General features: G+C 44.4%; 1 protein-coding gene across 1 annotated transcript in view; it reads right to left on the bottom strand.

The window, feature by feature from the left end:
• The window catches only part of SNX25 (sorting nexin 25), a 552,258-nt gene that overhangs the window by 120,120 nt on the left and 404,715 nt on the right, over nt 1-27,423 (bottom strand). Inside the window, 2 exon segments of the mRNA XM_063920745.1 lie at nt 3,896-4,168; nt 5,862-5,993. Of these exon segments, the coding sequence (XP_063776815.1) occupies nt 3,896-4,168; nt 5,862-5,993 (405 nt within the window).

The following is a 27,423-nucleotide window of genomic DNA, read 5'->3' as shown; positions in this document are numbered from 1 at the left end:
TAGGATAGTTACTGCTTATTATTATTGCTGGTGGCTGATTACTAGGATAGTTACTGCTTATTACCATTACTGATGGCTGATTACTAGGAAAATTACTGCTTATTATTATTACTACTGATGGCTGCTTACTAGTGTAGTTACTGCTTATTGTTATTATTACTGGTGGCTGGTTAACCGATCATTTTGCGATGGCCTTAGTAATCCACCCACATTCTATAGTGGATCTCCTGGCAACCCCAGCAGCTGTATACAAAGATTTGAGGCGATTCTCAATTCTACGATAAGCCGTGTCTTTTAGGGAGGCTGCACCAGAGACATGCAATACAATTTTCTGTGACGGCCTAGATACTGATGCATCTACTATCAGTGGATTTTCCCATTTTTTTTTCTGTCCTCAGGAGGAAAGGGAAAAGATGATATCAACCTTTTAGGGATTTGAAATTTCCTATCAGGATTAACCCACGGTTCTTCAAATAGGGTATTTAGTTACTTTGACACAGGAAAAGTGGCTGAGGATTTATTTTTTATATTAAAATAAGATTCCTCAGTCTCCTCTGTTACCTTATCAGGGATATGCAGAACCTCTCTAATTGTTTCTATGAGAGCCTCTACTCCCTGTGACAGAGTAGCCTCCCCCACCTCTTCGTCCACCTCCCCCCTCCTCCATGTCTGACCCCTCATTAGAGTCAGATTGCAGGATATGGGCCACGGGACGTTTTGCGGACAAATGGCGGGGGACTGAGACGCTGGTTTGGGTACTGAGTCTCTGTTCATAAACTCAGTCATCGATTGTCTTAAGTATTGCGTCTCTTTCTCATTGCGGGACAATTTAGTAGAAATATTAGAGATCATTCCCCTAATGGAATCCAGCCAAGCTGGTTCTGCCCCGCTAGCCTGGGAGGGTACACTGTAGGGAACCCCGTGGAGAAGAGGAACACTGTGCCTTACATGAAACACACTCTTTGTCTAACATACTGTGACAGCACACACACACAGGAACAGGTTAAGTGCACAATTAACCCACAAAGAGCCCTTCAAGAGAGACACAGAGATAGCCTGGAACCAGCACACAGCGCCCTTACTGCTAATGCCAAGCTTAGTTGGGCCACAGACTAAGTCCCCAGATTAGGGACTTGGTACACTAGTAAGCGCTCCCCCCTCCTATGACCCCCTGGTACCGCTGAGGTAATCTGGAGTCTCTCCGGAGGAGCTGCGCGTCCCTGTCAGTCAGCGTCTGTGTCCACTGCAGAGGGAAAATGGTGCTGGTGAGCTGCTGGATCCGGTCATAGTGAAGCCCCGCACCGTCAATGGCGCGCCGTCTTCACGCTTTATTATACTGGCTGAAGTGATTTTTAGTGTTTAAAATGGAGTCAGACGCCTTTTAAGTCTATAATGCCAGTCTGCGTACTGTGTACACCCGTAGTGTACTTAGACTCAGTTCCCTCCCTCAGAAGCGGTGCGTTCGCACTGTGTACTGAGTCTGGAGACTCCGCCGCCCCCGTAGAAGCTGTGCGTCTTCATACCCTCATGCCGCCATAATGACCGGCGACCCGCTAACCGGGACGCTGGCTTAGTACTCCACCACTCTTCTATCTTCTGGCTCTGTTAAGGGTGGCGGTGTGCTGCGGGAATGTACCATTACCGTGGTGGGACGTGCAAATAGTTCCCTCAGGAGCTTGTGTCCTGTCAGCGGGAAATGGGACCATTAACCTTTCAAGAGGTTGGGCCGTTCCCCCCCCTAAGTCCCACAAAGAAGGCAGGATGGTGCCACCCAGCCTGCCTGAAAATAACAAACAAAATAAATGCAGAAAACTCTTCTGGAGCTTCCAGCGACGTGACCGGCTCCCCCGGGCACATTTTCTAAACTGAGTCTGGTAGGAGGGGCATAGAGGGAAGAGCCAGCGCACACTATAAGATTCTTAAAGTGCCCAAGGCTCCTAGTTGACCAGTCTATACCCCATGGTACTAAATGGTTTCCCAGTATCCTCTAGGACGTAAGAGAAAAGATGTTTAAATACAATGGGATACAACCCTGAAATATTTTGTATGAATTTTAATTTATATGAACCGAAAATTAGCTTTCCACAACATTGTGCCTGAAAGTTGACCTATCTTCAGGGTAGTCTCCCCTTTGTCTGCTCCCCATTGAATCTCATGTGGGTCCTTGACAGGCTGTTTATGGAATAGTAGTGTACTTGGTTGTGTATACAGTACGTTTGAAATGCATAAATATTAGAATAAGGATGTTGTATCTGAAAGTAACAAAATGTTAGGTAGGCTATAATTAATCTATTCCAAAATCTCAAAGCTTCCTAAACTTATGGAGCTCTTTGCGTATAGTAGGGAAGAATATACGTAGGTTTAGCTATGAGAAGCAATACATCTTGTGCTCCTGAAGGCCAGCTGTAGTTCCTCTTAAAACAGGATTTTTGTCAGTGGTTCCATTTTAAGTGAATATAATACCCCAGAAAGAGGTCAGTCCTCTCTAGTGCCACTGCAGATATGATAGTACAAATCCTATAGGAAAGCCTGTGACAAAGGACTTATGATACAGCATTGTGATACCGCTAAAGAAGTTACCATTTATCGCAAAGAACCTGAAACATAAAGGGCTAGGCCACTCTGTGAAAAGACTTTCCTGCGTCTATAGCCAGTGCCAGGGCAGCTGCTGTGATTTGAAGAGTTATTTGAGGAACAGAGCACATTTTATTTGTGCTGTAATGCCCCATCTCCTGGTGTTTTTCTACAGTATGTGTACCAATCAGTACAGATCTTTATATGATTTCAACATTTTGAAGAAAAATTTTTTTTTATTAAAGGAGAACTGTGTGAAGTGAGGATAAGAAAAATACAAAACTACAAAAGCAAACAGCGACCTTGAATGTGAAGGATAGAGATTTCAAAGGCCGATTAATCTGCGGTGCAACCTGTTTGATCTTAGTAAGATACGGTAGAAGGTAGAAACTATGCTTCCACTACCAAATTAATTCTTTAACCTAAGGTGTCTTTGCCCTTCTACTTTTATGCAGTTGATCAATTACCTGTCAGTAGATGGTCGAGTTAACAGTGAACAATTCTACTTGTATTAGAGAAAACAGTAGTTTTAAACTAATACCACTTTCACATCACAAAAAATAACCCGGTATCGAGCCGGCATATTCCGGGTTCACACAGGGCAGTGTGCGTTGTGAAAGGGGCCTTAGAGGAGAATTCCCAGGTCGCCTGACCCGGTAATTCAACCCGGGTAATAAGAAGGGTTATTCCCGGTTTGAATACCAGGTCAGTGGCAGCGCAAATGGATTCCCGGGTCGATGCAACCCGGGACCCTTTTACTACATAGGGAGAGGCGGCGCGGACATGAGCTCATCTCCCAGCGCCGCCTCCACTCCGCCCCTGCCACTATGGCAACCGACCCGGCATATTGCAGAGTCGGGAAGCCAGCGCAGAGGCGCCAGTGCCGGTCCCACCCAGGAAGAACCCGTTTCCAATTCCCGGGTGGGATCCGGCATTGGAGATCTGAAAGGGGTATTAGTGAAGCATCTGAGATTTACAGCTTTAGTGCATGAAGACAGTTACAACAGCTAGGCCTGAGAAAGAACTACCCTGGGAACCTAGAAAAAGAGTTTACCACCAGGTGGCAATTACAACTATACAGGTGAACATGTTGGATAAAATCCTTGTATAGCAGCAAATGTACATTATCTCAAAGTGTTTCATGGATACAACTAAATTACACTAACAGCCTGCTAATAATAATATATTTAATCTGTTTTTCATCTGTACAGAATGGTTTAACTGATGAATGAACATAAATTCTCCACTCAAAACTAGTCAGAGCTGCCATCTGTGATTAAAGTTGGTGATAATCATTTATGTTATATTATACTGGACTCACTGATTCATCTTTATCGTCCGAGACACATAAGCAGGAGAACTTGTCTTCTTTCCGAATCAGCTGGTCATACAAATCACTAACGATGAATGAGGGGTAGAACCGGTCCTTCAGCATCTCATACACATCAGCCTGAATCTTGTTGAACACCTCAATCCCCTTGTTCCCAACAAGACTCTGCTGGATTTCTTTATAAAGTGCTTTCTCTACTTGGATTTCTCTGCTCTCCACAAAGTAGTTCTGGTAAATTTCACCAACTAATTGAGGTATTTCAGACTATAAAGAGAAAAAAAGGAAACAATCTAATCAACTTCATGCGTTGTGTGTTAGAGCCTGCAGCAATTACAACGACACTGCCGTTTCTTCTTCTGCGTATGTCCTCCTATGTGAGGGGTCAGCGTCTTTGTACACAACCACTTTCCATGACACTTCTCTGACACGCAGATGCACCTCTGTGCATGATTTTAGCAAGCCTGTTACATCCCATTCTCCTAACATTTCTGCTACTGCGCATCCAAATCTGTACTGCCAGTGTACGTATAAAATTGGTGAGCATGTGCGGTTCAACTCAGACGCACGCACAGGTGAAAAACATCGCTCTACTGTGCCCGATATCACTGCGTCCAACTCACAATCAGCCCCTAAGAGTTAAAGGATCCCAGTAGAGAATCTGTAACACAATAGGGATTTGATTCATGAGATTATATTCTACAGGTTTTACATTGGATCAGACAGATTACAATGGGAAAAAGTGCATACCTGGGCTATACGACCCAATTACATATTAATGTTGGCTTAGAAGTCAGAGGGCCATTGGAGTATAAAAATATATAAATGTAAGTTTGAGGAAGTGAGGAGGTTGTTTCATATAATTTGGAAGATTGCCCAAAACAGTACATTTTCAAGGACTACTGGTTGCTAGGTGCAAGTCTTGTACAATAAGGGCAATTCAACAAAGTGGACGCAGGTTGAACAAAGAAAATAGTCTTGTTACGGGGTCAGCAGCAAGTAAAGGATGTGGGAGAGAAGCATTGCTGGTGTAGAGCAAGCAGTTCGCTTAGATATTTGAGATTAGTACAGAGAAGTAATGTTGGTGCATTCTGTTAATGTACCGTAAATATGTTCTACTGGAATCAGTAAAGTACAGGCAAACACCACAGGAAGTACTGTACACCTAAACCTGGAAAGATTTAGTGCAGTATTTAATTACCGCAGGTAACTGTGTCGCCCGGTGCTATCCAATTGGCCCGATAAACAGCAGCGAGACAGCTTATCAGGGATTTTGTTTAACCTGTCTCAGGCAGCAAAACCAAATCCTTAAAAAGCAGCCCGATTGCTGCGGCCAGCGAAAACACACAGATTTCAATGAACCTATGTGTTTTCGGGAGAAAATATATATATTTTTTTTTTACAGAGGCTCTAATAGGACAGCCTGTACAAATATATTGGTGAAACATTGGGAAAAAGTGAAAAATTGGCTTTTTTAAAACCCGATGATTTAACGGATGTAATCGGATACCCCCCTTAGTGATTTCATAAAGTGGTGAAAAAACGGATTTGGAGTGTCTATTTTTTTTTTACCCCCATTGTGTGTGTCTGTTATTGTTTGGGGAGGGAAGGAGGGGGGGTGTGTGAGGGTTTCTATCTGGATCTTCAACAGTGGATGCTGGCAGCCACAGGTATCCTGGTGCTTGTAGTGACAGAAGCTCCACCACGCACAAGCAATTGCTTGCGGGACAATTCAGTGCCACAAAAAGTTGCCGCTACAGTGGCCAATATGTTTACCAATAAATGTAGTAAAATTCCATAGTAGTTTTGACATTGATATTTTTAAGAACATTCTCAAATTCTTCCACTTTTAACAGCGATCCTGCAAAAATGTAAAAAAAAAAAAATACTAGGTACACGTGACTTACATGCCTCCCATAATATTGTTCCAATTAGCCCATGAGATATTTGCTAATTTTACCTTGTTTGCATTCTTCAAGTATTCCACAGACTCCCAGAAGCTGATTAGAACCCTCTTATCAATCTTCTCCATGTACGTTCTAAAATGATCTCTGAATGACGGATTAGCCAAAATGTCATCAAACTGAATAATCTGAAATATTAACACACACACAAAAAAGTCTTCAGCAAGAGAGTTCATGCACAACCAAGAAAATGCATTTAAATCAGGATAATCCAGGATTCTCAGTTATCAATTCATTTTACACATTTATATGCAAAGGTTAGTTAATAATGAACATTTTAGTCTTCAAATCATAACTGCCCCAAGAAGAGAAGGGGTCTTTTTCTCTGACGTCATTGCTACTGCAATGTCTCCAGATACCATGTCGCAACTATCCAATAAGGGTAGTATCATTCCACTATACACCTGCACAGACTTAACAAAATCCCCATGAGAAGCATTATTACAGTAAATAAACACACAAACATTCCACTTTCTTACCAGCAAGGTCATCCACTACTGTATATTATTATAGTGACTTAAATAGCAATCACCCAGATCTAGAGCCCTTCGCTTACTCATTTACATTTCGTGGCAAAAAAAAGTTAACTGGATGTTGACCAAGTAAACATTTTGAAAATAAAAATAAAAATAAAAAATAGACATTTTTTGAAAACACTTAGCAACTTTGTATTATATACTCATCCCAAAGTAATACCTTGACCAACGCAAATATATACCGGTCCCCTTCTTCTATACAAGCAGCGAAAGCACTATTGTTTTGTCACCATTTATTTCTGAGCAGAGAGAGGTTAAGGGTTGGATTCTATTATGTAGTTTTTATGCCTGAGGCCATTTAATTCCAACCCATTTTTTCAAGCGCAGTAAATTTGCTGCTAACACACGTTGACTCATAGGTTCAGCAATGGGTTAACACATTTGCTGCACCCGTGATAAATGGCACTTACCGCAGATTTCTGTTCAGGCCTCCCTTAAGCTTGAACAGAAATCTGCGCTAAGTGCAACCTGCAAGCTTATCGTGGGCTGTAAATGAATATCCCTAGCAGACCAATTAGCCTGCATTTAAATTACCATGGCTTATTGAATCCAACCCTAACTACTCACCTATGCCCATTTGGGGTCCAACCCAAAAAATAGGATACCACTTTATTCTTATCATCTTTTATTTAAGAGTCACCACAAGGTTTCCAGAGCACCATACAAGAGAAAAAACCTAACAATAAGATACATAAGGACAGACTAAGGCAGACAGTATATAAGTTCATACACATTCATCATTACAGTTTACAGTTAGTATAATTATGCAGAGAAGAAAAAATAAGAATTTACTTACCGATAATTCTATTTCTCGTAGTCCGTAGTGGATGCTGGGGACTCCGTAAGGACCATGGGGGAATAGCGGCTCCGCAGGAGACTGGGCACAAAAGTAAAGCTTTAGAACTACCTGGTGTGCACTGGCTCCTCCCCCTATGACCCTCCTCCAAGCCTCAGCTAGGATACTGTGCCCGGACGAGCGTACACAATAAGGAAGGATTTTGAATCCCGGGTAAGACTCATACCAGCCACACCAATCACACCATATAACTTGTGATCTAAACCCAGTTAACAGCATGATAACAGAGGAGCCTCTAGAAAAGGTGGCTCACTACAGCAATAACCCGATTTTTTGGTAACAATAACTATGTACCAGTATTGCAGACAATCCGCACTTGGGATGGGCGCCCAGCATCCACTACGGACTACGAGAAATAGAATTATCGGTAAGTAAATTCTTATTTTCTCTAACGTCCTAAGTGGATGCTGGGGACTCCGTAAGGACCATGGGGATTATACCAAAGCTCCCAAACGGGCGGGAGAGTGCGGATGACTCTGCAGCACCAATGAGAGAACTCCCGGTCCTCCTCAGCCAGGGTATCAAATTTGTAGAATTTTACAAACGTATTTGCTCCTGACCAAGTAGCTGCTCGGCAAAGTTGTAAAGCCGAGACCCCTCGGGCAGCCGCCCAAGATGAGCCCACCTTCCTTGTGGAATGGGCTTTTACAGATTTTGGCTGTGGCAGGCCTGCCACAGAATGTGCAAGCTGAATTGTACTACAAATCCAACAAGCAATAGTCTGCTTAGAAGCAGGAGCACCCAGCTTGTTGGGTGCATACAGAATAAACAACGAGTCAGATTTTCTGACTCCAGCCGTCCTGGAAACCTATATTTCCAGGGCTCTGACAACGTCTAGCAACTTGGAGTCCTCCAAGTCCCTAGTAGCCGCAGGCACCACAATAGGTTGATTCAGGTGAAACGCTGAAAACCACCTTAGGGAGAAACTGAGGACAAGTCCTCAATTCCGCCCTGTCCAAATGCAAAATCAAATGAGGGCTTTTACAGGATAAAGCCGCCAATTCTGACACGCACCTGGCCCAGGCCAGGGCCAACAGCATGACCACTTTCCATGTGAGATATTTTAACTCCACATATTTAAGTGGTTCAAACCAATGTGACTTTTGGAACCCAAAAACTACATTTAGATCCCAAGGTGCCACTGGAGGCACAAAAGGAGGCTGTATATACAGTACCCCTTTCACAAACGTCTGAACTTCAGGGACTGAAGCTAGTTCTTTTTGGAAGAAAATTGACAGGGCCGAAATTTGAACCTTAATGGACCCCCATTTCAGGCCCATAGACACTCCTGTTTGCAGGAAATGTAGGAATCGACCTAGTTGAAAATTCCTCCGTCGGGGCCTTACTGGCCTCGCACCACGCAACATATTTTCGCCAAATGCGGTGATAATGTTTTGCAGTTATATCTTTCCTGGCTTTGATCAGGATAGGGATGACTTCATCCGGAATGCCTTTTTCCTTCAGGATCCGGCGTTCAACCGCCCTGCCGTTAAACGCAGCCGCGGTAAGTCTTGGAACAGACAGGGTCCTTGCTGGAGCAGGTCCCTTCTTAGAGGTAGAGGCCACGTATCCTCCGTGAGCATCTCTTGAAGTTCCGGTTACCAAGTCCTTCTTGGCCAATCCGGAGCCACGAATATAGTGCTTACTCCTCTCCATCTTATAATTCTCAGTACCTTGGTTATGAGAGGCAGAGGAGGGAACACATACACTGACTGGTACACCCACTGTGTTACCAGAGCGTCTACAGCTATTGCCTGAGGGTCCCTTGACCTGGCGCAATACTTGTCGAGTTTTATAAACATGTGGAAGACTTCTGGGTGAAGTCCCCACTCTCCCGGGTGGAGGTCGTGTCTGCTGAGGAAGTCTGCTTCCCAGTTGTACACTCCCGGAATGAATACTGCTGACAGTGCTATCACATGATTTTCCGCCCAGCGAAGAATCCTTGCAGCTTCTGCCATTGCCCTTCTGCTTCTTGTGTCACCCTGTCTGTTTACGTGGGTGACTGCCGTGATGTTGTCCGAATGGATCAACTCCGTGTGACCTTGAAGCAGAGGTCTTGCTGAGCTTAGAGCATTGTAAATGGCCCTTAGCTTCAGGATATTTATGTGAAGTGATGTCTCCAGGCTTGACCATAAGCTCTGGAAATTCCTTCCCTGTGTGACTGCTCCCCAGCCTCGCAGGCTGGCATCCGTGGTCACCAGGACCCAGTCCTGAATGTGCGGCCCTCTAGAAGATGAGCACTCTGCAACCACCACAGGAGAGACACCCTTGTGCTTGGTGACAGGGTTATCCGCTGATGCATCTGAAGATGCGACCCAGACCATTTGTCCAGCAGGTCCCACTGGAAAGTTCTTGCGTGGAATCTGCCGCATGGGATTGCTTCATAGGAAGCCACCATTTTTTTTTCCAGAACCATCTCATTGATGTACTGAGACTTGGCTCGGTTATAGGAGGTTCCCGACTAGCTCGGATAACTCCCTTACTTTCTCCTCCGGGAGAAACACCTTTTTCTGAACTGTGTCCAGGATCATCCCTAAGAACAGAAGACGAGTCGTCGGAATCAGCTGCGATTTTGGAATATTGAGAATCCAATCGTGCTGCCGCAACACTACCTGAGATAGTGCTACACCGACCTCCAACTGTTCCCTGGATCTTACCCTTATCAGGGAATCGTCCAAGTAAGGGATAACTAAAATTCCCTTCCTTTGAAGGAGTATCATCATTTTGGCCATTACCTTGGTAAAGACCCGGGGTGCCGTGGACCATCCATACGGCAGCGTCTGAAACGGATAGTGACAGTTCTGTACCATAAACCTGAGGTACCCTTGGTGAGAAGGGTAAATTGGGACATGAAGGTAAGCATCCTTGATGTACCGAGACATCATGTAGTCCTCTTCTTCCAGGTTCGCAATCACTGCTCTGAGTGACTCAATCTTGAATTTGAACCTCTGTATGTAAGTGTTCAAACATTCTAGATTTAGAATCGGTCTCACCGAGCCGTCCGGCTTCGGTACCACAACAGTGTGGAATAATACCCCGTTCCCTGTTGCAGGAGGGGTACCTTGATTATCACCTGCTGGGAATACAGCTTGTGAATGGCTTCCTAAACTGTCTCCCTGTCAGAAGGAGACATCGGTAAAGCCGACTTTAGGAAACGGCGAGGGGGAGACGTCTCGAATTCCAATTTGTACCCCTGAGATATCACCTGAAGGATCCAGGGGTCTACTTGCGAGTGAGCCCACTGCGCGCTGAAATTCATTGAGACGGGCCCCCACCGTGCCTTATTCTGCTTGTAAAGCCCCAGCGTCATACTGAGGGCTTGGCAGAGGCGGGAGAAGGTTTCTGTTCCTGGGAACTGGCTGATTTCTGCAGCCTTTTTCCTCTCCCTCTGTCACGGGGCAGAAATGAGGAACCTTTTGCCCGCTTGCCCACGAAAAGACTGCGCCTGATAATACGGCGTCTTCTCATGTTGAGAGGCGACCTGGGGTACAAACGTGGATTTCCCAGCTGTTGCCGTGGCCACCAGGTCTGAAAGACCGACCCCAAATAACTCCTCCCCTTAATAAGGCAATACTTCCAAATGCCGTTTGGAATCCGCATCACCTGACCACTGTCGTGTCCATAACCCTCTACTGGTAGAAATGGACAACGCACTTAGACTTGATGCCAGTCGGCAAATATTCCGCTGTGCATCACGCATATATAGAAATGCATCTTTTAAATGCTCTATAGGCAATAATATACTGTCCCTATCTAGGGTATCAATATTTTCAGTCAGGGAATCCGACCACGCCAACCCAGCACTGCACATCCAGGCTGAGGCGATTGCTGGTCGCAGTATAACACCAGTATGTGTGTAAATACCTTTTAGGATGCCCTCCTGCTTTCTATCAGCAGGATCCTTAAGGGCGGCCATCTCAGGAGAGTGTAGAGACCTTTTCTTACAAGCGTGTGAGCGCTTTATCCACCCTAGGGGGTGTTTCCCAACGCACCCTAACCTCTGGCGGGAAAGGATATAATGACAATAACATTTTAGAAATTATCAGTTGTTATCGGGGGAAAACCACGCATCATCACACACCTCATTTAATTTCTCAGATTCAGGAAAACTACAGGTAGTTTTTCCTCACCGAACATAATACCCCTTTTTGGTGGTACTCGTATTATCAGAAATGTGTAAAACATTTTTCATTGCCTCAATCATGTAACGTGTGGCCCTACTGGAAGTCACATTTGTCTCTTCACCGTCGACACTGGAGTCAGTATCCGTGTCGGCGTCTATATCTGCCATCTGAGGTAACGGGCGCTTTAGAGCCCCTGACGGCCTATGAGACGTCTGGACAGGCACAAGCTGAGTAGCCGGCTGTCTCATGTCAACCACTGTCTTTTATACAGAGCTGACACTGTCACGTAATTCCTTCCAACAGTTCATCCACTCAGGTGTCGACCCCCTAGGGGGTGACATCACTATTACAGGCAATCTGCTCAGTCTCCACATCATTTTTCTCCTCATACATGTCGACACAAACGTACCGACATACAGCACACACACAGGGAATGCTCTGATAGAGGACAGGACCCCACTAGCCCTTTGGGGAGACAAAGGGAGAGTTTGCCAGCACACACCAGAGCGCTATATATATACAGGGATAACCTTATATAAGTGTTTTTCCCCTTATAGCTGCTGTATCTTTAATACTGCGCGTAATTAGTGCCCCCCTTCTCTTTTTTAACCCTTTCTGTAGTGTAGTGACTGCAGGGGAGAGCCAGGGAGCTTCCCTCCAACGGAGCTGTGAGGGAAAATGGCGCCAGTGTGCTGAGGAGATAGGCTCCGCCCCCTTATCGGCGGCCTTATCTCCCGTTTTTCTATGTATTCTGGCAGGGGTTAAATTCATCCATATAGCCCAGGAGCTATATGTGATGCATTTTTTGCCATCCAAGGTGTTTTTATTGCGTCTCAGGGCGCCCCCCCCAGCGCCCTGCACCCTCAGTGACCGGAGTGTGAAGTTTGCTGAGAGCAATGGCGCACAGCTGCAGTGCTGTGCGCTACCTTGTTGAAGACAGGACGTCTTCTGCCGCCGATTTTCCGGACCTCTTCTGTCTTCTGGCTCTGTAAGGGGGCCGGCGGCGCGGCTCTGGGACCCATCCATGGCTGGGCCTGTGATCGTCCCTCTGGAGCTAATGTCCAGTAGCCTAAGAAGCCCAATCCACTCTGCACGCAGGTGAGTTCGCTTCTTCTCCCCTTAGTCCCTCGATGCAGTGAGCCTGTTGCCAGCAGGTCTCACTGAAAATAAAAAACCTAAAACTAAACTTTTCACTAAGCAGCTCAGGAGAGCCACCTAGTGTGCACCCTTCTCGTTCGGGCACAAAAATCTAACTGAGGCTTGGAGGAGGGTCATAGGGGGAGGAGCCAGTGCACACCAGGTAGTTCTAAAGCTTTACTTTTGTGCCCAGTCTCCTGCGGAGCCGCTATTCCCCCATGGTCCTTACGGAGTCCCCAGCATCCACTTAGGACGTTAGAGAAAAAGGAGAGGCCCCTGCTCACATGACTTTACAATCTATAGGGGTGGTCTTCAGTATGCCGACTGACGGGATCCCGGCGCACAGTATACCGGCGCCGGAATCCCGACAGCTGGCATACCGACACTTATTCTCCCTCGTGGGGGTCCACGACCCCCCTGGAGGGAGAATAAAATAGTGTGGAGCGCTTGGCGAGCATGCAAGGGGCTCATTTGCGCTCGCCACACTGTCGGTAAGCCCGCAGTCGGGCTCCCGGCGCCGGTATGCTGGTCGCCGGGAGCACGACCGCCAGCATACCATACTGAACCTATCTATAGGGTATATTGGTAGACACAATGGGGAGAGGAGGGCAGATACTGCACCGTTACATTTGTAAAAATGGTACCAACAACCTCTTGGGAATATTGATATACTTAATTGAAATGTATGAAGACATGGATAGATATTGTGTTCTACGAGATCTTGAGAAGAAAATTCATTTTGTCTACAGTATTTAAACATAACATGTCCAGAGTGGGCACGTCTTCCTGAGAAGCTCAGATACGGAGAACAGAATTCCTGGATGGAATGAAGAAATAAAACTTGATTTTCTTATAAACTTTTTTTATTTTATTATATATATATATATATATATATATATTACAAACAACTGTTGCTCGGCACTCCCGGTGAAGGTGTTTGAGGTGCCCGGTGCCCTCCTATGCAGGGAGCTGCTGTGAATAGATTTGGATGGTAGGCGGCACTCCTAGGACTTTTAAATGAAAGTATACTGGAAACCAGATAAAGCTTTATTTGGTTTCCAGTATACTTTCATTTAAAAGTCCCAGGAGAGCCGCCTACCACCCGTCTCTCTCTCATTATATATATATATATATATATATATATATAGTCAAAGACAACAGGAAAGGGGGCGCTCCATAGTACATCGTTTGTAACAAACAAGACCCAGGCAAACTCGTCCCGCTAACAACCAATCACGGGTCGCGACTCGTGATTTACCAGTGTGTACTGCTGGAGCCGATCCAGGTATGTGCCTCGGTCCCGCCTCAAATCGCTAATTATGGGGTCTCAAATCACTAATCATGGAGTAAGAAATAAGAACCCGCTTGTTATCAAGAGTTTTATTAACTGTAAAACATTTGTTGTATATATATGTTGACGTGTCCCTGTAATAGTCAATATATAGGAAAACAAAATGTCCCCTGAAAATAAGAGCATTAGAACATTTGAGTAATATTAAAGAATAGTGTTCTAACACATAGTGTCCCTAGGCATTTCAAACTATGCCATAATATGAACCCTAATGGGTTAAAAATAAAAGGCATTGAGCTAGTAGCTGTTCGCAAAAGAGGCGGTGATCGTGAAAGACAACTGTTGAAAAGAGACTTATTGGATACCGACTCTCAATACTCTATCCCCTGCAGGTTTAAATGAAGGCTATAAAATAACACCCTTCATAGATACCGTATATACTCGAGTATAAGTCGACCCGAATATAAGCCGAGTCACCTAATTTTACCACAAAAACCTGGGAAAACTCATTGACTTGAGTATAAGCCTAGGGTGGGAAATGCAGCTCTAGCCGTACACAGCCCTCAGTGCCAGATATGCCCTCATACTGCCAGATATGCCCCATAGTGCCAGATATGCCCTCATGCTGCCAGATATGCCCCACAGTGCCAGATATGCCCTCATGCTGCCAGATATGCCCCACAGTGCCAGATATGCCCTCATGCTGCCAGATGTGCCCTCATGCTGCCAGATATGCCCCACAGTGCCAGATATGCCCCACAGTGTCAGATATGCCCCAGTGCCAGATGTGCCCTCATGCTGCCAGATATGCCCCATAGTGCCAGATGTGCCCTCATGCTGCCAGATATGCCCCACTGTGCCCTCATGCTGCCAGATATGCCCCACAGTGCCAGGAAGGGTACTTACCCTCCATCGCTCCCGCGTTGTCTTCTGAAGGAGGGACACGGAGGGCACAGCGAGCGGCTCTCCTGTGTCCCCTCCTGCGTCTCTGTCTCCAGTGGCGTGTGTGTATTAAATGAAGTGCCGGTTCGTGAGCCAATCAGAGCTCACGAACGGGCAGTTCATTTAACACAGACACGCCGACCGAGACGCAGGAGGGACACAGGAGAGCCGCACGCTGTGCCCTCCGTGTCCCTCCTTCCACTGACTCGGGTATAAGCCGAGGGGGCTTTTTCAGCACAAAAAAAGTGCTGAAAAAGTCGGCTTATACTCGAGTATATACGGTAATTAAATGTTGTGTATTATAAACTTTGTGGCTTTTTCTAATAGATGGGTAATATTCATAAGTAGTTTAATTGGATGCTTTGCTTAAACAATGAAACCTAGAACTGTTTACCCCTCTGTAATACATGAAACATGAAGCAGTTTTCAAGATATGTTTTTGTGTGACCTTTGACTTGTTTTTTTATTTTTTATGTATTGTTGTAAAAACTAATTTGTATGTGCTTTGATATAAGACGTATATCGTCTCTAAGTTATACCCTTTTCACACTGCCAATGCCGGATCCCACCCGGGAAGGATCCGTTACCAATTCCCAGCGGGAACCAGCATTGGACGCTGCTGCTGGTTTCACCGGCCCGGCAATATGCCGGGCAGGTTGCTATAGCAGCGGGGGCGGCGCTGGGAAATGAGATCATCTCCGCGCCGCCTCTCCCTGTTGTAGTAAACTAGTCCCGGGTCGCATCGACTCGGGAGCCCGTTTACGCTGCCACTGACCCGGTATTCAACCCGGGTATAACACTGCTTTATTCCCGGGTTGAATTGCCGGGTCAGTCGACCCGGGATTTCCGACATGGCGCTTTCACACCGCACGATCACCGATGCCGGGTTATTTGTGTGGTGTGAAAGGGGTATTATTTAGACATGCAAACTATATATATATATATATATATATAAAACAAATGAAGAATAGCGCCTAGACCAATCCTAAGTATGACACACTAATAAATTGTTATGGAATTAGTTAGAGATATTTGTAACACACCCCATAAATCAATGGGTGGCAGCTCATGCCCAGTACAGGGGAAATAGATAAAAAATAGAGTGCAATAGAGCGCCTGATAGTGTTTATATATTAGAACATGTAAGTTAAAAAACAAAAGAAGAACATAGTGTGTATTGTTTTTACAGAGTTAAAAATGCACATAAAACTCTTAAAGTAGGAACCTTGCTGGTCCCAATAGCCATACAGAAGTTTGTCAGAATACAAATAAAAAACACAATTTATTATAACAATCCTGACGCAAAGGCAGGTAGCAAACGTACAAGATAAAAACAATTAGGTATCTTATCTATCCATGATTGGAAATGTCGTATAAACAGCAATTTCGTAGCCAGAGATTCAATTTAAAATCCTGTAGCAAATGCAGGTATCATACGTACGAGATAAAAACATAAAAACGGCTTATCTGTCCAATGTTAGAAGTATCAGGTGAGCAGCAAATCCCAATCCCAACGCGTTTCGTCCTTTAGCAGAGGACTTCTTCAAGGTGCTTTTTTAACTCTGTAAAAACAATACACACTATGTTCTTCTTTTGTTTTTTAACTTACATGTTCTAAAGCGTCATCTGATCGAAGCTGCCTCCAAGGAGCTAAGTTGTTCTTTTTTTTTTAAATTTGCACTTTACACACCTCACAGGGTGAACTGGCTGTACAATAATATTTTAATATATAAACACTATCAGGCGCTCTATTGCACTCTATTTTATATATATATATATATATATATATATATATATATATAGTTCCATAGAGATGTCCGCACTCACGTCCCATAAGCCATCAGCGTGGGGTGATCCTCATGATAACCCCAAGAGGTTTCACATATACCAGGTGTGTTGGAGGATCAGTCGACCCCAACAGAGGGCACTCACCAGTCCATATAGATTTTAAAAGCTTTATTGATACATTACAGTCACCAGTAGTGTGTCGACGTTTCGGCCCCTAGGGCCTTTCTCAAGACAGTCAGAAAGGACATCCAAACAGCATGCCAGTTACACACATACTGACACTGCCTACCGGGTCCCCTTATATAGCACATCATATTCCAATCAATAATGCAATCAACCCAAACAGGTCACATGCTGTGTAATTCAGACCCATACTCTGCATATAGTATAACATCAAAACTCACAAAACATCATAGAGACCATAATCCATATTGCCGGGGTAGACATAGTCAGCACAGATCAGCAATTCAAAACAGCTGAGGACGCTGAGCCGCGCGCCCAGAACTACCAGAAGCGCGTCATACGCGTCACTCGTTGTCATAGCTACAGTGATCGAGTCATTCGTGTCATCAGTAACCAAGGCAGCGCAACGCACATCTATCCACACCATGGACACTGATCACGTGCCCACCGCTCATGGGAACACACCATATGTGTCACCCGTTACCAAGGTAACCCCAACACACTGTGGAGCGCAAACCCGGAAGCGCCGAACAACCAACGTGCGTTCCACCAGTGCTCCTAGCCGCGCTCCACAGTGCTGGGCTCCAACCAGCCTAGAGCCAGCAATATATCACAATCCACTATAGAGGTTAATTAGTAACACAAAGACTAATACCTTATAGACCCATAAACTCAACTCTGTTTATATACTGAACCTCCGATGCGGTATAGCAACATATTAATCAGACATAAGATATAAACTTTATGTCAGCTGCAGAGTAATTAGCATAGATGGTCTTTAGTTAACACTATAGGCACGGATCATCTATACAAATTAATCCAATATTACATTCACACCACATCGATGATTACGGCAATATCATACTACATCAATTAAATATTAGAATAAGAAATGCAGGAGCAGGAATATAGCAGTACTTATGAGCTGTAAATGTAAACAATATATTAGAGGTAGTCTGCCAAATATCGTACACATCGTACCAATTATCATATCAATCCTATACTCCCTCGGCGAAATCCCACCAATCGGATATAGGGATTGAATATAGGACACATCAATATAATTATATAACAGACAACCAAAAATATGATGCTATAGAAGAGGACCCGGCAAAAGCAATACACCCATTAGTACCCCCAACATAAAATCTCCATATATGGTGATCAATATCACCCAAACAGAGAATAGCAACATTAAAAAAACACACAATATACCAATACCAATAACCCTGTGCCTCTGGAAAAAGGGTCACAAATTGACCCATAACAAATGCTATCTAATGAATGAATATACTAAGTGGGTTATGTTCATTAAGACCGCGCGGGGTGATAGTGTCCAACCTATGGATCCACCTCGCCTCACACTTCTTCAGGGTTAAAACACGATCTCCACCCCGCAGGGGTTCAGGAATGTGGTCAATGACCATACAACGTAATGAAGCTACTTGATGATTTGCAAGGAGGAAATGTTTGGCGACTGGTTTGTCGGTCACACCTGATTCAATGGCCTGTCGGATGGAATATCTATGGTTTGCCATCCTGTCCCTGAAGGATCTCTTGGTCATCCCCGTATAGTAGAGTCCACAGGGGCAGATAACTATATAGACCACAAAGGCACTAGTGCAGGTAAGGTTATATTTGATGGATATTCTAGTGCCATTATGCGGATGGCGAAAATCCTTACCACTGATCATAGAATTACAAGTGGTGCACCCCTTGCATTTAAAGCATCCAGTCCTCCCAGAGCTTAACCAACTTGAGGGCCCAACATTGGGTTGCAAAGTGGGGCGCATCAAGAGTTGTCGCAAATTGGGACCTCGTTTATAAGCGCACATCGGGGGTTTAACACCACGTAATTTCAAACTCGAATCAGTGGTTAGTAGTGGCCAATTCTGTTCATATATCTTCTTAGTGATCTGTGAAGTATGATCATATGTACTCACATGTATCATGCGATTATCAGTAGCCTTCTTGGGCAATTTATCCTTTGGGTGATTGAAGCAATGGTATGCTTTATTGATACATCTCTCGAGTGTATTAGGTGAGTACCCTCGTTGTAGAAACCTGGATTTCATCTCGTTGATCTGTAACTGAGCAAGTTCACTTAAAGAGTTAATCCTGAGCACCCTCAAGAACTGGGAAATCGGTAGACTTTCCTTCAGAGTGGGAGGGTGTTGGCTCGTAGCCTGTAACAAAGTGTTCCGATCCGTTTGCTTACGGAACAGAGTGGTACCCAGTCGGTAACCCTCCCTCCAGACCGTTACATCCAAAAAATTAATGCAGTGTAGATCCATACTATAAGTAAACCTAATTGGTTCGTCTAGCGCGTTAAGAGTTTCAACCATACTAGTCACTTTGTCCCCAGTGCCAGACCACAGCAGAAATACATCATCAATAAATCTGACATATATCAAACATTTATGTCCAAATTGGTGAAAGATATAATTACGCTCATATGTGGCCATGTACAAATTGGCGTATGCCGGCGCCAGATTGGAACCCATGGCCGTGCCATTGATTTGGGAAAAAAATGTTGAACCATACATGAAGTAGTTCTGCTTCAATACCAACTCAACCAAGCTAGTCAGAAATTCAATAGGTGGTTGTCTATGGGCAGCTTCAATTAAGTGACGTCTAATAGCATCAATACCTTCCCTATGTGGTATTACTGTATATAAAGACTGTATATCAAGGGTCACCAACCATACTTCACCATCAGGGAATACAAAATCTTTTATCTTATGAAGAAAATCGGTGGTATCACAAACATAGCTAATGGTATTGAGCACTAAAGGTTGCAAGAATTGGTCCACATACACCGCAAGCGGCTGTAAAAGAGACCCCCGGGCAGATATAATTGGTCTGCCCGGAGGGTCTTCAAGTCGCTTGTGGATTTTAGGCAGTGTATAAATAATAGGGGTTATAGGATGTTCAACCTTTAAATAACCAGCTGTATCACTATCAATCCACCCTGCCTGCAAGCCAAGATCGATGGTATTATCAATAAGCGATTTTATTTTATTAGTAGGGTTACCACTTAGACGCATATATGTGGTGTTGTCAGCTAATTGACGTCGAATTTCCTTATCATATTGTACCCAATCTTGTATCACCACTGCCCCGCCTTTATCAGCGGGGCAAATGGTGATATCCTTGTTATTCTTGAGAGATTTAAGTGCTTCTCTCTGGGAAATGGACAGATTGTAATATTTAGGTCTCATATCAGTAATAGCTTGTTTCTCAGTTTCTGCCATCCGTATAAAGGTCTTAATACTAGCATTGTAAGACCTAGGATCATTTTGGCTAGGTTTCTTACATTTTGATAAAGCTACCTGATTCTGTAAAGAATTAGTGCCAAACTGTTCCCTGAGGCGTAACTTACGACTAAATTTATAGTTATCAACAGTCCAGGAAAACGGATCATGTGTAGTCGTAGGAATGAAAGACAAACCTAATGACAAAACAGAGGATTCAGCTTCAGTGAGTGTATGTGATGAGAGATTAAAGATCAGGCTGGAATCTTGGGTTTCCGGCCACTTCTTCTTATGGTGTCTGCCCCGCCTCTGGTGGCTCCGGACCCGCCTCTTCTTCGGGAGGGGGGATATACATGTGTACCTGTCTCTAAAAAATGTTGTTGTCTAAATCGTCTACCATCATTAGTCAGTAGTCTCACCGTCAGAAGATGATTGTGCTGAAGTGACACCTCCCTGTGTGAAATCTCTCGGTCTATATTGGCGGAAAAACCGCCTACCCCTTGAGTCACCATGATTGCCTGTTAACCATCTGTATACTGTATGTAATTTATAGTCTGTGTTGACAGTTTCAAGTTTTTTCCTCTTGAACTGTAACAGTTCCTGCTGATATACATCAATCTGACTTTTCAGGCGATCAAGCCATGGTTCAGTTTTATCACTAGTCAGCTTCTTAATGTATAGACCCTTAAACGTTTCAATCTCACCACGTAATTTCTTTAACTCTGTACTAACCTCTTCAATGACCAATAAAATAAGGTCGGATGAACACTTGTTGAGGACTGAGCACCACTTAGCACAAAAAGCTGAGTTATTATGACCCAGCGTAGGTACATTCTGTACCCTGAAACCCCTAGGTATCCTTTTGGCTCGATGGTATTCGCTAAGGAATTGACCATGTAATACAAGGTCAGTTTCACGTTTCCTCATTCTCAACAATTTCGCTTATAAATCAGCTGGGGTTTCAGCTGGTAATTCAGTGAATTCAACATGATCAAAGTAGATCCTCTCAGCATCATCGTCTGTGAGGGATAAAAAGTTGCTCTCAGCCACTCTCAACAAGTCCTCATCGACCACATTAGTCCCTACTTGCGACATATTACACAATATTTAAAGTACAAGAGAAGAGGGAAGCAAGAGAAGAGAAGAGAAGAAAAAGTAGGAAACAAACAACAACACTTTAATATTTCTGCTGTAGTCTGGCACTGGTAAGGACAAAACCAAGAGGCACAGGGTTTATACCAAAAATTTTTTTTTTTTTTTAAACCTACAGAAGTAGGTACAATAGGTGGCTAATGATGCCAGTATGCTAAACATTAGGCATACTAGAATGTCCCACTGAAAAAGCAGTAATAAATCAAATATAGTCACCAATCCAAAGACACATCATAAGATAACGGGTGCTTGACAAAGGAATCCTAGCTCGTAGCACTGGATCCATAGACCGTTCCATAGAGATATCCGCACTCACGTCCCATAAGCCATCAGCGTGGGGTGCTCCTCATGATAACCCCAAGAGGTTTCACATATACCAGGTGTGTTGGAGGATCAGTCGACCCCAACAGAGGGCACTCACCAGTCCATATAGATTTTAAAAGCTTTATTGATACATTACAGTCACCAGTAGTGTGTCGACGTTTCGGCCCCTCCCTAGGGCCTTTCTCAAGACAGTCAGAAAGGACATCCAAACAGCATGCCAGTTACACACATACTGACACTGCCTACCGGGTCCCCTTATATAGCACATCATATTCCAATCAATAATGCAATCAACCCAAACAGGTCACATGCTGTGTAATTAAGACCCATACTCTGCATATAGTATAACATCAAAACTCACAAAACATCATAGAGACCATAATCCATATTGCCGGGGTAGACATAGTCGACATCATCTGTGCTGATCAGCAACTCAAAACAGCTGAGGACGCTGAGCCGCGCGCCCGGAACTACCGGAAGCGCGTCATACACTGCCTAAAATCCACAAGCGACTTGAATACTCTCCGGGCAGACCAATTATATCTGCCCGGGGGTCTCTTTTACAGCCGCTTGCGGTGTATGTGGACCAATTCTTGCAACCTTTAGTGCTCAATACCACTAGCTATGTTCGTGATACCACCGATTTTCTTCATAAGATAAAAGATTTTGTATTCCCTGATGGTGAAGTATGGTTGGTAACCGTTGACAGTAATACCACATAGGGAAGGTATTGATGCTATTAGACGTCACTTGATTGAAGCTGCCCATAGACAACCACCTATTGAATTTCTGACTAGCTTGGTTGAGTTGGTATTGAAGCAGAACTACTTCATGTATGGTTCAACATTTTTTTCCCAAATCAATGGCACGGCCATGGGTTCCAATCTGGCGCCGGCATAATCCAATTTGTACATGGCCACATATGAGCGTAATTACATCTTTCGCCAATTTGGACATAAATGTTTGATATATGTCAGATTTATTGATGTCGTCTTTCTGCTGTGGTCTGGCACTGGGGACGAAGTGACTAGTATGGCTGAAACTCAATGCGCTAGACGAACCAATTAGGTTTACTTATAGTGTGGATCTACACTCCGTTAATTTTTTGGATGTAACGGTCTGGAGGGAGGGTTACCGACTGGGTACCACTCTGTTCCGTAAGCAAACGGATCGGAACACTTTGTTACAGGCTACGAGCCAACACCCTCCCACTCTGAAGGAAAGTCTACCGATTTCCCAGTTCTTGAGGGTGCTCAGGATTAACTCTTCAAGTGAACTTGCTCAGTTACAGATCAACGAGATGAAATCCAGGTTTCTACAACGAGGGTACTCACCTAATACACTCGAGAGATGTATTAATAAAGCATACCATCGCTTCAATCACCCAAAGGATAAATTGCCCAAGAAGGCTACTGATAATCGCATGATACATGTGAGTACATATGATCATACTTCACAGATCACTAAGAAGATATATGAACAGAATTGGCCACTACTAACCACTGATTCGAGTTTGAAATTACGCGGTGTTAAACCCCCGATGTGCGCTTATAAACGAGGTCTTAATTTGCGACAACTCTTGATGCGCCCCACTTTGCAACCCAATGTTGGGCCCTCAAGTTGGTTACGCTCTGGGAGGACTGGATGCTTTAAATGCAAGGGGTGCACCACTTGTAATTCTATGATCAGTGGTAAGGACTTTCGCCATCCGCATAATGGCACTAGAATATCCATCTAATATAACCTTACCTGCACTAGTGCCTTTGTGGTCTATATAGTTATCTGCCCCTGTGGACTCTACTATACGGGGATGACCAAGAGATCCTTCAGGGACAGGATGGCAAACCATAGATATTCCATCCGACAGGCCATTGAATCAGGTGTGACCGACAAACCAGTCGCCAAACATTTCCTCCTTGCAAATCATCAAGTAGCTTCATTACGTTGTATGGTCATTGACCACATTCCTGAACCCCTGCGGGGTGGAGATCGTGTTTTGACCCTGAAGTGTGAGGCGAGGTGGATCCATAGGTTGGACACTATCACCCCGTGCGGTCTTAATGAACATAACCCACTTAGTATATTCATTCATTAGATAGCATTTGTTATGGGTCAATTTGTGACCCTTTTTCCAGAGGCACAGGGTTATTGGTATTGGTATATTGTGTGTTTTTTTTAACGTTGCTATTCTCTGTTTGGGTGATATTGATCACCATATATGGAGATTTTATGTTGGGGGTACTAATGGGTGTATTGCTTTTGCCGGGTCCTCTTCTATAGCATCATATTTTTGGTTGTCTGTTATATAATTATATTGATGTGTCCTATATTCAATCCCTATATCCGATTGGTGGGATTTCGCCGAGGGAGTATAGGATTGATATGATAATTGGTAAGATGTGTACGATATTTGGCAGACTACCTCTAATATATTGTTTACATTTACAGCTCATAAGTACTGCTATATCCCTGCTCCTGCATTTCTTATTCTAATATTTAATTGATGTAGTATGATATTGCCGTAATCATCGATGTGGTGTGAATGTAATATTGGATTAATTTGTATAGATGATCCGTGCCTATAGTGTTAACTAAAGACCATCTATGCTTATTACTCTGCTGCTGACATAAAGTTTATATCTTATGTCTGATTAATATGTTGCTATACCGCATCGGAGGTTCAGTATATAAATAGAGTTGAGTTTATGGGTCTATAAGGTATTAGTCTTTGTGTTACTTATTAACCTCTATAGTGGATTGTGATATATTGCTGGCTCTAGGCTGGTTGGAGCCCAGCACTGTGGAGCGCGGCTAGGAGCACTGGTGGAACGCACGTTGGTTGTTCGGCGCTTCCGGGTTTGCGCTCCACAGTGTGTTGGGGTTACCTTGGTAACGGGTGACACATATGGTGTGTTCCCATGAACGGTGGGCACGTGATCAGTGTCCATGGTGTGGATAGATGTGCGTTGCGCTGCCTTGGTTACTGATGACACGAATGACTCGATCACTGTAGCTATGACAACGAGTGACGCGTATGACGCGCTTCCAGTAGTTCCGGGCGCGGCTCAGCGTCCTCAGCTGTTTTGAATTGCTGATCTGTGCTGACTATGTCTACCCCGGCAATATGGATTATGGTCTCTATGATGTTTTGTGAGTTTTGATGTTATACTATATGCAGAGTATGGGTCTGAATTACACAGCATGTGACCTGTTTGGGTTGATTGCATTATTGATTGGAATATGATGTGCTATATAAGGGGACCCGGTAGGCAGTGTCAGTATGTGTGTAACTGGCATGCTGTTTGGATGTCCTTTCTGACTGTCTTGAGAAAGGCCCTAGGGGCCGAAACGTCGACACACTACTGGAGACTGTAATGTATCAATAAAGCTTTTAAAATCTATATGGACTGGTGAGTGCCCTCTGTTGGGGTCGACTGATCCTCCAACACACCTGGTATATATATATATATATATATATATATATATATATATATATATAAAAATATATATTGTCTTATTTTTAAAATGCTTTTGTTGGCGTCTTGAGAACGCCTATAATGTTAAATGGATGTGCTTTAGTACGTCTGTCAATCAATGGCTATGTGGCTTCATTATTGGCTAACAGGCTACTGATAAGGGAAGCTTAGCGCGCACTAGGTCACACCCTCTGACGTGGCGAAACACGTCAGGGCGGGGCCATAGCTGAGGGCTGCCACGAGGCGAGGGAGTCGGGCCGCAGCCATTTTGTCAACTTGTTATGCGTTCAAGTCCGGTGTATCGTAATGTGCATATAGCTTGCCTAGCCCTATCGCCCCTGTGTATTTTAGATAGGGCATTCAGACGCTCCTTCAACATTACCCTGTAGCCTGCAAAACCTATGCAGTCATTCGCTCCATAGCAGAGGGCTGCCACGAGGCGAGGGGAGTCGGGCGACACCCATTTTGTCAACTTCCTATGCGATCGAGTTCGGTGTATCATAATGTGCATACAGTAGAGCTCGCTTATCCCGATCGCCCCTCTGTATTTTAACTAGGGTATTGTGACGCTCCTACAGCATTGCCCTGTAACTTGCAAAACCTATGCAGTCATTGGCACGATAGCGGAGGGCTTTTACGAGGCAAGGGGTCACGGGTGGTAGCCACTTCAATAGAGTTTGCCCTGCTACAGAATTGTATGTGTACCGTACGGTGCACAGAACCTCATCCTCGTAGCTGCTGTGTATTTTACAGTATATACGCTCCTGCAGCTTTGCCCTGATTTATGTAAAACTTGTGTGCATACTTCTATTGAATGTGTAAGTATAGTACAGTACAATAGATACAAAAATAAAAAATAATAATCAAGTGTCTGGAAAAAATTACCATGCATTCACACTTTGGGAATCGAACCCGGGACTCTAAGCAAGGGAAGCGGAACACTTCACCACTCGGACATGCCACCGCCAAATGACAGAGGAGTAAGTTGGTTTTGATTATGCCAAAATGGCTACGGGATTTGGACGCTAACATACAATATCCCTAACATCAACAGACCACAATGTACCTGTAACACGTTCGTTTGCGTCTGTGTACACTACTGGTTTTATTTGTCGATTTGCCTGCGGGACTTGGACGCTCACATATTCCTAACGTCAATGGACTATACTATGGCTTTATCACGTTCGTTTGCGTCTGTATATACTGCACTACTGTATTTATGTCTGTACACTGTAATATACTGTATGACATACTGTAGCATATTGTAGCGTAATGAGACGCACCAGTAAAGTAGTTCTTACTATGTGTTTTGGTATTGTATTTTAATGGAGACCACACGCATGCGTAATGGTGATTTTAAAAAGAGACATCTGGTGGATGATCGCAGGTATTACACTTAGGGGTACATACAATTGAAGTCGAAAGCTGCCGTCTGTCGACAAGACTGCAGTTTTTGACTTTTTTTTAGGTCGGAAGGGGTACCGCCCTATTCAATCTAAACCCAAATTATTCGACAAGTCGAGGAATTCAACTTGTCGAAAAGCACGTGGATCGGCGGAATAGCTGCTGATCCGTGTGCTTCTGTCGAAAACGGGGCCAAAACCTGTTTCGACCATATCAGTTCGACTTAAAAAAAAAGTCGAACTGATATGAGGGATCTGAAAGGAAGAGAGGGGGGAGAGTCGAGGGCAGACAGGGGACAGCAGTGCTACAGCACAACGCTGCAGGAGGATGTGGCAAAGCCGCCGCTCACGGCAGCGTCCACCCGGCTCCAGCAAGTGGAGTCCCGCATGCTGGAGCCAGGGACGCTGCCGTGAGGTCTGGCAGCTGTGCCACATCCTCCTGCAGCGCAGCTGTCCCCCGTTTGCCCGCTAGTCTCCCCCCTCTTCAGTCCATCTCAATTCGACTTTTTAAAGTCGAATTGAGATAGGCATTGAATAGCTTCAATTGAATATACCCCTTAAAGGTAAAGCCAAATGCTCTGAGCACCTCCCTAAGACTAGGCACGCCTCCTTGCGCCCAGGCACGCTGCGTATGCCTGATCGCGTCTAACGCCTTAGCCAGCCAAGATAATTGAGGCTCCATCTGTATATCGAATTTCCACACTACAATAAGAACAATCTCTATGTATAGTAGTTGATGTATAATAAGAGAAAAATTGTTGAATACTTTCTAGTGCTCAGTATAAGGACCCTGTCCAGAAAGGATATTTGCCCGTGCAGAAAATAAGATTTTACTTACCGGTAAATCTATTTCTCGTAGTCCGTAGTGGATGCTGGGGACTCCGTAAGGACCATGGGGAATAGACGGGCTCCGCAGGAGACAGGGCACTTTAAGAAAGAATTAGGATACTGGTGTGCACTGGCTCCTCCCTCTATGTCCCTCCTCCAGACCTCAGTTAAGGAAACTGTGCCCGGAAGAGCGGACAGTACAAGGAAAGGATTTTGGAATCCAGGGTAAGACTCATACCAGCCACACCAATCACACCGTATAAC

Source organism: Pseudophryne corroboree, chromosome 1 (assembly GCF_028390025.1).
Source record: "Pseudophryne corroboree isolate aPseCor3 chromosome 1, aPseCor3.hap2, whole genome shotgun sequence".
In the NCBI taxonomy this organism is placed as follows: domain Eukaryota; kingdom Metazoa; phylum Chordata; class Amphibia; order Anura; family Myobatrachidae; genus Pseudophryne; species Pseudophryne corroboree.
The sequence above is the reverse complement of the archived record's forward strand: the minus strand, read 5'-3'. Positions and strand labels throughout refer to the sequence as shown.